Below are 10,388 nucleotides of genomic sequence, written 5' to 3' on the forward strand. Positions count from 1 at the left end.
TTGAGATAACCATGGTAAATATAAACTTAAGCGATTCCGCTTTCATTTCCAAAGCACCAATCAGGAGTCACCTCTCCTCCAATAAAAATAAATGATTGAGGACAGAAACAAGCTTTCAGGACCTCCTGCCAGCACCGATGGAGAAGAAACGTCTTTGCTTCAGGTTTTTAATAAAACTGGTAGCAGTGGGGGGGGTTTTTTTGTTTGTTTTTAATATACACCAGGTTCTAGTTAGGTACAGCCTTAGGTATCACCAATAATATCATCAACCTCTTAACAAAACAAAGCAGCCTACAGGTGATCATGTGTGCTCGGAGACGCTCCTCTCTGCGCCGGTGCAGGCAGCTTGTGGAAATACTGGATGGCTCGGGCAACGTTCTCAGGGCAGATGTTGTACACGGGGTGAGTCGGGGCCTGGAGACACGTGAGAAAGGATGGAGAAGGACCAGAAAGGATGAATACAGGAGTGTGAGTGTGTGTCTAATGTAAACGATCAGCCAAGACTGCAGTGTAGTATTCAAACTAGCCTATGGATTGGGGGGGGGGGGATTATTTACAAATAATGGAGGGAAGAGATATATATATATATATATATATATATATATATATATAGAGAGAGAGAGAAAGTGCCCCCATCACATTTTAGCAACCATTTTATTATCTTCTCAAGGGACAATACTATAGAAATAAAGCTTCTGATGATACTTTCTTTAACTCGACACTGTAAAAGTCTTGGCTGATCGGAGAGATTTATTATTCATATTATTGACTGTAAGATGTTCTGTATGACTCTATACTACATGACATTATGACTAATGTCCAGGGTCAGATCTATCAGTGCAGTTTTGACTAAGCAGGTGAGTAATGATGATTTCAGAGGCCCTTTACCAGTCTGTTCTCGTCACTGCCGAGGACCAGCTCGTGATGGAGATCTTTGTTGCCGAAGTGCTGTGCTATGGAAAGGCCACTCAAACAGTAGCACGTGTGGTAAAAATCCCGGGACCTCAAAACAAAACAATCATGATAATAGCTGAGCATGCTGAAAAGAAATGCAACCACAAGGCTTTAATCCTGTTGACTTATGAATCACACTATAACTCTGTACCAGTAAACACTATATAATGATTTCACTCGGTAAGAAATAAAAAACTTTGCGTGATGTTATGCACTGATTACATGTAGTTAGTGTAAGACACGTCCTGAACTGTTTCGTTCTTCTTACCTGGTTATATATCTCTTTTTTTTTTTTTAATCCATCAAATGATGTTCATGTCACGTTGTACTTTTTATCCATTTACATGCTGCAAACGCGTCTCCTCCTATTTACGTAACGCAACATAAAATACTAGTCCTCTCACCAGCCTCTCTCTATTTCCTCCAGGAGAATAAAACCCTGACCTTACATAAGAGTTATAAACTTCCTTAATGCGTGATTAACGTCTCCTTACAGAAAATACAAGGCAAGAGTTTAAGCTGTCGCTATGGATACAATAACGTTTTAAAAGGAGCGTGTTAATATAAACCCGTTTTAGCTGACCAATCAGGATAGAGAATCAAAGTGCTGTGATGATTGGTGGCTAATAGTGGGTGACTGGATGAAAAAAAATCGGTTGATGATGGATGGATAATTGGTGGCTAATTATAGATAGACAGATTGATTAAAGGATTGATGGATGGATCTAAAAAATGAAAAGATGAATGAATGGTTGGATGGATAACTGATGGAACATGCATGGATAGATAATTGGTGGAAAATGATGGATGGGTGGATAATGATGGATAAATAGATGGATTGATGAATAATTGGTTGATGGATGATTAGTAGATGATGGATAATTGGTTGATGGATGGATGAATAATTAGTGGAACATGACTAGATGTATGGATAATTAATTATTGATAATTGGTGGATAATTTATAATGATAAATAGATGGATGATGGTTGGGGTGTGGGTGTGTGTGTGTGTGTGTGTGTGAGAGAGAGAGTGAGCTCTACTCACTTGCCCGGTTTGTCCAGCAGGCCCCCTGCAGGATTTTGGCAGCAGAGCAGGATGTACTCTTGTAACGCTTGCTGCTCAAACATCCAACTGCTCACGCTCAGTGTCTCATCTCCTACACACATCACACAGGTACCTGTTCACCATCACCACACACCCTTACACAGATCTTCCACCCATTTATACATGATTCTACTATCATTATACATCACGCTGTGCATTACTGAGAACATCTGCAAGGAACATTTACTACAAAACACTAATATAAAGCTTTAGAGAGGATTTTTTCATTCAGTCGTATTTCCAATTCATATCTGAATACTCATAGAATTAGAGTCGGAAAGGGCAGGAACATTTCCATGGGAACTTCATCTGAGAATATATTCCGTGTTGGAAACTAGGAAGTATACTATACATATAATATATTTTTAGACACTTTTAAATCTGGTTACATTGTACACAGAACAACTATATATACACAAATATTTCTTTGCAGGCTTGATGATCATTAGAGACTTTATTCAAAATGTTTTCCCCATTAAATCCCGTTCATTCCCATATTTTCCCATGGAACGTTTCCAGTCTCTCGAACATCCACGGAATTTCTATACACTGTACCTCTGACTTTTTTTGGGGAGGACCCGTGTAATTCGAGTAGTACAGTAGGAGCATCTCCTGTGTAGAAGGTGGAGATCGTAGAGGATAGACGTACCGTCTTTATAGAGCGCTCTGTGCAGCAGTGGGAGCAGGCCGGCCTGCCAGAACGAGTAACATCCGTCCACCAGTTTATTACAGCGGCCCTGAAATCCACCCTCGTATCGCATCTGTCTGCTGGTCACCCAGCGCTGAAGAGATCACACAGGAGAGAACACCTGTTAACATCTGTACATGCATGATGTCAAGGGATTTCAAAGGAAGGAGTCTCCAGTACCACTCGCTTGTTTCTCAGTATCATTAGAAGATCAAAAACTAAGAAGCTCTTTAATTCATGTAAAAAGTGTGTAATGGAGAGATGAACACTTCCTGTGGCTAATAAACCAAGCAGCTGATATCAGACATCTCTCTCACGCCACGCTTCCTGAAGTGCTTTAAACGGCTTAAGCGTCACACACGCTGGCTTTTCGCCCAGGAACTCCTCAGCTCTGGTTATTCTGAGCAGACGGTTGCTTCTCTACTGCTATCGGGTTTTAGATTTATCAGTCCTGCCAGTGACGTTCGCGCTCGTCTCCATACTCGCCTTCCCTTTCTCTCTCTCGCTCCCTGGTTACTGATATGTTTGTATGGTGAATTAGTAATGGAGAGACAACAAGGCATCATGGGTAATACTCACTAATAAAGACTTGAGGTCCAGCATGTGCTCCTTTCCTAGAATGACCAGAGCTGCCATGCCGCAAAAGGTGTAGCCGCCGTGAGCCTCCAGACCGGGTATTCCTCCTAAACCACCTTCCCAATTCTGACAGCTTGAAGGAACCACACACACACACACACACACACACACACACACACACACACACACACACACACACACACACACACACACACACACACACACACACACACACACACACACACACACACACACACACACACACACACACACACACACACACTGTTTTGATGGTGTTTCGTCTGACCGGTACTTTAATATGCTTTAATTGTGTTTTGTCCGACTCCAAAACATTGTTTTAATGGTGTTTGCATCGGATGCTTTATGTTTTAATAGCATTCCATCTGATCATCACATGCTTTACTGTCTGAATAAGATGAGTCTTCAACACAATGTTTCAGTGGAAGGTTTTGTCAGATATATTATTGTTTTGTTTAGTGGAGTCTGATGCATTCTGAGCTAATTTTGTCCGAGTGCTTTGTTTTGTCTGTTTTACATTTTAGAAATGTATTGCTTGCATCATTGTTATAATGAATATTTCAACATTTCATCACCTCATATCTACTCAGTAACAGCTACACCCCCCCATCGCCACTTTGTCCAGTGTGTAGCTTCTGAAAGACAGCTAAAGAGATACCTGAGGATCCAGTTGTGAGTTCCTTCGAACAGCTTGGGGGTCATGATGTTAGTCAGAGAGGCCACTGACGCTGCGCAGTATGCACTTCTGTAGAACAACATTCACGCTCGGATAAGTCAGTTGTGGGATTTATTTCGCGATTGAAAATACAGTGTACAATACAGACGTGATCAAACATCACAGCGATGACCTGCAAACAGTGTTTGAATCAGGCCATTTGGGAAGCTCACCTGACGTCCACCTCCCCACCTACGTGCATCACAAAGGAGCCATCTGGCTGTTTGACTGAGAACAGGAAGTCCAGGAGCTTCTCTCTGGTGGGGGAAGGGGAGCAGGGTTATACTCGTGTGATCGGGTTTGTACAGCGCCGGTGTGTCAGAAACGGACCTGTTTATCACGTTGTAGGCCTCCTCCGTTCCCAGGATGCACAGGGCGTTTACGGCGGCGTACGTGGGTGCCAGATGAGCGTGTTGCCCCGGACCTCCCGCAAAACCCCCCGTCGGGCTCTGGCACCGGGCCAGGAACTGGCACACGCTGCGAGACAAATTACACATCATATACATGCAGAGTACCGAGTGTACATACTGCTTTCCCTTATGTTCAACTGTTGGCATTTCCAAGCACTTTTTCTTTTATTCCACATTTTATTACTTTTAATATCCACAGTATCTGTTACCTGAGTGACCCGAAACACAAAGAAGGATTCATTGCTTAGGAGTTTAATAAGTCTAGTGAGAAATCTGATGTAGCTTTCGATTCATTTCACTTTATTTTTATTGTGCTTTTTTTCCCACAATGGACAAAATTTTGATATTTGTGTATTTATCTCCTGATGAGCAAACCTGGAACCTGGGGCGACTGTGTCAAAACTCCCTTAGATGGGATGAGGAAGAAACCTTAAGAGGAACCGGACTCAAAACCCAAACCTCATCCTCATCTGGGTGACACCAAGAGTGTGATTATAAATGCAACACAATGCAAACATCAATCATCTCTACAGTCTAATACAGTATAGTTGGAAGTTGTGGAACCAGGAGCTCCTGAGCGACATATAAATGAGCTCATTATAGATTCAACACCAACTTCTCCATGCCTGAGCCCTGAAATGTTCAATGATGGAGAAACTACATACATGGTAGTGTCACAAAGTGTCAAAACTATTTTGGTAACACACCAACAGATGGCAGTACATCTGATGCTCTGCCTCAGTCGTCTAGACGTCACAATTTGTCGCTCAAATCCTTACGCTCGCCCATTTTTCCTGCTTCGATCATCAACTTTGAGGACAAAATGTTCACCTGCTGCCTAATAAATAAATCCAGCCACTAACAGGTGATGATGTAGAAATCATCAGTGTTCTTCACTTCCCCCCATTTAATGTTCTAATGTAATACCTTAACGGTTTATTATCCCGATGGTCTAAAAACACAGCCAGAACCTCCCTGTCCAGCAGGTGCAAATCCTATATTAGCACAAAAAAATTACTAAAACAAGCAAAGGAGGCTCTGTAGACACAGAGGAACACATGCAAGAGCTCACACGGTCACCTTCAGCTTCTCCACCAACACCAAAATGTTTGTGTGCTGCTTCTCTGAGCGACAGAAAAGGTCAGGGTTTGACGCAGGACCTGATCCCTTCCGTATCCCCATACAACGATGGTGTGTGTGGGTTGTGGTGATGATGTACTCACTCTGATGCTACAGAAGCAGGCACGGTTTCCTCCAGAAGTTCCAGACTGTGCAGGATCCAGTAACACAGCCAGGGTCGACTAGCATCCAGACACTGAGAGGAGCAGGCAATAGGGTGAGGCCAGGAGGCTTTACTACACCAGACAGTCTTTAACACGCAGTTACTCCCAAAACTAATCTCCTATTATTCAAATGAACGAATAAATTAAGACAATTAACTGCTCGAACTCATGTGTAGTGAAAATAACCCAATATTTGCTCTGGCATGGGGCATCAGGAGCCGACACTGGAGACTCCTTCCATATGAAAGTCATGTTTTCGTGATCTCACCTGGAACGGTTATCGTTCATCTCAAATTGAACGTTCAGGTAAACATAGATCAAAGAAATGATTAGAATACGGAGAAAACGCTAAATAAAAAGACGCAGCTGAAATATTCATCAAATCCATCATCGTCAGGGTTCCTCCAGCATGTGCTAAGCCAAGCTGGTGATATTCATGCACACAAACAATAAAGCCTGGCGGATTTCATTAATTATTCAGTTTGCCTCTGGTGAAACACTGAAAAACAAAGCCTTTTAGATCCATGTAACTCGTCATTATCCAGGTCAGGACTTGTTTTATTTACCGCTTACCTCATAGGCGTCTGAGAGGTGGCGTAAACCTTTCTTCAGATATTGGTAATGCTGCTCTCGTAGTAACGTTGGCCTGAAAAACAGAGCAGAGCAAATCACACTCATTTACTTTCTTTCCTCTTTTAAAGCTTATTAAAAAAAAAAAAAAAACTGCTCAAACTTCAGTTTAACATGATTCATTCTAAGGCCAACGCTAGTTTGTTCTCACTTCAGATAAAAAGTTTAGCTACTAAAATGAGCCAAGAGGCAACACCTGAAGGTCCAAAGACTAGTGTGTCTGCCTGTTCTAGAGATTAGTCCTGATACTATGTGAAGTCTGATCTAGAAACTGGTCCAGAGACTGGAAGTCTGGTATTGAGACTTGTGTTGAGTCTGGTCCCAGAGAATAGTGTGAAATCTGGCTGAGACTGGTCTTCCTGTTCTAAAGACTGGTCCTGAGACTGTGTGAAATCTGGTCTAGAGACTGGAAGTCTGGTCCAGAGACTGGTCTAGAGACTGGTCTGTCTGGCCCAGACCAGGTCCAGAAATTGTCCAGAAACTGTATGAAATCTGGCCTAGAGACTCGTATGAGGTCTGGTCCAGAGATTAGTGTGATCTCTGGTTCAGAGTCTGGTGTGCGGTCTAGCCCAGAGACTGGTCTGTTTGTTGTAAAGACTGGTCCAAAGACTGTTTGAAGTCTGTTTCAGAGACTGATGTGCAGTCTGCCCCAAAGAATAGGTTAGGATTACCCGAACCCTAAAACTGAATTCTAGTCTAGTTTTAATTGTAAAGACTAAGTTCCTAAAAAGTCTGAGGTCTGGTAAAGGTCTGAAGAATATGGGAAAGAGTTTTGAACTAGGTCTGGTTTCAAGACCAACATCTGATCTGACATCTGAAATTTGGGCTACTTTAAAGTCAAGTACGGATTACGATCTGATCTATAATCTGAGGTCTTATCTGAAGCTTGGTCTGATTTCAAGGTTCATGTAAAACTTTATAAATAAATAAATAAAACCTGCCTAAAAAAGCTTACCTGTTCAAAGCTCTGATGATGGACTCGTCTAAATATCCAACGTATCAATAACAGATTTGAAATATGGCATTTGGTGTACAGTCTGAAATCTGAGCTGCAACATTGCATGGTCTGAAGCCTGGTCTGATTTTTGTTCTTTCCCAAATTCTGAAGCCTGATCTTTACACGTTCTTCACCAACTGCCACCTTTACTTGGACTTCTTATGGAGACCTGAGTAAGCCGGTGTACATGTGTATCAGTGCTGGTCAGAGAGCTGCTTCTGCTGCTTGTGTAATTGTAGGGGAAACGAAGCGGAGCTGCACTACGAGAGCGCCACCTATTATTAAGTCACGTGTTCAAATCCGTCGCTTCCCACTGAGCCCTGGCAAACACTGTAATTACGAATGAGGATCAAGCAGCTTTACGCCACGCAGGGGCAGGAACTGCCCTGATATCCACACCCGCTCACCTCTAAACCCTCTGATCTACACAATACAAACCAGGAGGAACAAACATTTCTCATTTCAAACCAGACACCTGAAAATACTGTGTGTGTGTGTGTGTGTGTGTGTGTGTGTGTGTGTGTGTGTGTGTGTGTGTGTGTGTGTGACCTACAGTACCAGTCAAAAGTCTGGATGCACCTTCTCCTTCAGTGTTTTTTCTTTGTTGTTATTATTTCCCAACATTGTGCATTAAGACACACAGACTATAAAAGAACACATCTGGAATTATGTAGTAAATAAAAACGTGTTAAAATAAACAATAGGGTTAATGTTTTTCATTCTTCAAAGTTACTTTAATAAACACTTCACACACACTTGGCATTCTCTCAGTCAGCCCCATGAGGTCGTCACCTGGAAACTATTTCCAAGGACTTCCCAGAGGTGCTGAGTGCTTGTTGGCTGCTTTATCTTCACTCTCCAGTCTAACTAATCCCAAACCATCTCACCTGGATTTAGATCAGGTGATTATGGAGTCCAGGTGATGCAGCATGTCATCACTCTCCTTCTTGGACAAATAGTTCTTACAGAACCTGGAGGTGTATTTGGGGACGTTGTCAGGTTGGAATACTAATGATGGTCCTACTAAGTGCAAATCAGATGGTTATGTGGTGGCCTCGGTTTTGACTAAATGACCAACAGTGTCACCAACAAAGCAGCCTCCTCCCTATGCTTCATAATAGGAACCATCCGTTCACCCTCTCTACATCCAACAAAGACAAAGTGGAGACTCAAACTGGGACTCAGAAGACCAAAGGACAGTTTTCCACTGATCTAATATCCATTCCCTGTGTTTCCTGGTCTAAACAGGTCTCTTCAGCTCAGTGTTCTTCTGAAACAATGTTCTATGCCACAGTTGAGCAGTAAATGTTGAAATATGTCTGCCAGTTGAACTCTAAGAAACATTTATGTACTTCTAATGAACTTATCTTCTGCAGCAGAGGTAGCTCTTGGTCTTCCTTTCCTTGGATGGTCCTCATGAGAGCTTTTGCTTTTAGCGTTTGCACTTGGAGATACATAATTCTTTAAATTACACTTAATTTCTTAAAGTAGTGATGAACTTTCTTTCCTTTAAATGGATGTGTACGGTGGTTGCACTAATAGAGCTAATATCAGCCTTTCTTCTGCACAAGCACATCAAGACAGCAAGAAAAGAACTCTTGAAAACCATTCCAGGTGAATCTGATGAGAGAATGCCATAAGTCTGCAAAATGTTTGGTTTACGACGTCATTCCAGATGTGCTCTTTCAGTGTTAATGCACAATGTTGAAGGAGAAGAAGGTGTGTCCAGGTGTGAAGCTTTAGAGAAGAGGTGGATTTGATTACTCACTGGGGTGAAGGGTGGATTTGCTGGTAAACGTTGAGCACCTCCTTGATGCTGCGTTCCACTTTTCTCTGGACAAAGAGATAAAAAGAGATGAAAACACAGGAGGAGGAGGAGGATTGGCACCTGACTTTTACTCTACATGTGTGTATCTCCAGCACTTTGAGCTTGGTTACTTATTAAACCCTATAAACATGGATCATTTATTCACCAGACCACCGGAAGTGAGACACACACACACACACACACACACACATATCTGCAGCTGTAATGGTGAGGGTACTGGTTTCTATCCCCTGTTGCTAATGGCAACCACTTGAAGACAGGTGTCTCACCTGCTCTGCGGAAGTCACGGTCTGCAGGCCGTCATCCTGAAACTCCTCCAGGTGATGGGAACCGCCGAAACAGCGCAACGGCTCCATTTCTAATAGCGATACAATTACCGACCGGAAGTAGCTCCTTTAGCTCTTTTTTCGTTTCCGGTCGTCAGGCTTTCCTCTCTTTCTCGCTTTCTTCCTTTCCCTTGTCTTTGAGCTCCGATCTCAACCTCATAAACTACGCCTCACTTCCGGGATTTGATGCGGTGAAGATCCGCGCATCTGAGACCACGCGTCACTGCGAAGCGCCCACGCGCGTCATTCCGCTCTCTTATTGGATAATCCTAACCGCTGACAACAAATAGGCTTGCAGGATGTTAGACGTTATTAGCCAATCGGAACGCGTTATCGTAATGCACGTGGGGAAAGATGTAGGATAATACAACTGAAGGAGTGGAACCTAACGGAACTACGGCAAGTCGGAAAGGACAAAAAGAAAAACACATTTCGGGTATAAGGACGATTTTTTGAAAGGCTGTATTAAAGTAATATATTAAAATTTTATTACATAAAATATAAGTTAAAAAGCGCATTGATAAGTCTATATATTAAATATGATTTTAAAATGTATTGTATTAATACACTAAAAAATTATGAATTTAATTTAATACATATATTAAGACCAAACTAAAATAAAAAAAACAGGAGCGCGCGCACACACACACACACACATATACATATACTGTACTCACAAACACACACACACACACATTCACTCACAAACACACACACACACACACACTCACACACATACATATACTGTACTCACAAACACACACACACACACACACATTCACTCACAAACACACACACACACACACACACACACACACTCACACACACACACTCAC

At 42.3% G+C, this 10,388-nt stretch overlaps 1 protein-coding gene across 1 annotated transcript; it reads right to left on the reverse strand.

Moving 5' to 3' along the window:
- Positions 1–26: 26 nt before the first annotated feature.
- On the reverse strand, positions 27–9,795 carry fntb (farnesyltransferase, CAAX box, subunit beta). The gene is made up of 12 exons (XM_083562719.1): positions 9,496–9,795; positions 9,167–9,231; positions 6,345–6,417; positions 5,712–5,803; positions 4,409–4,555; positions 4,252–4,335; positions 4,022–4,108; positions 3,328–3,457; positions 2,710–2,842; positions 2,001–2,112; positions 889–1,003; positions 27–414 (listed from the first exon to the last, which is right to left on the reverse strand). The coding sequence occupies exons 1-12, from the start codon at positions 9,580–9,582 to the stop codon at positions 292–294; spliced, it is 1,248 nt and encodes a 415-aa protein (XP_083418845.1). The 5' UTR covers positions 9,583–9,795; the 3' UTR covers positions 27–291.
- Positions 9,796–10,388: the final 593 nt, after the last annotated feature.

This window comes from Silurus aristotelis (genome assembly GCF_946808225.1).
Source record: "Silurus aristotelis genome assembly, chromosome: 15".
Classification (NCBI taxonomy): Eukaryota; Metazoa; Chordata; class Actinopteri; order Siluriformes; family Siluridae; genus Silurus; species Silurus aristotelis.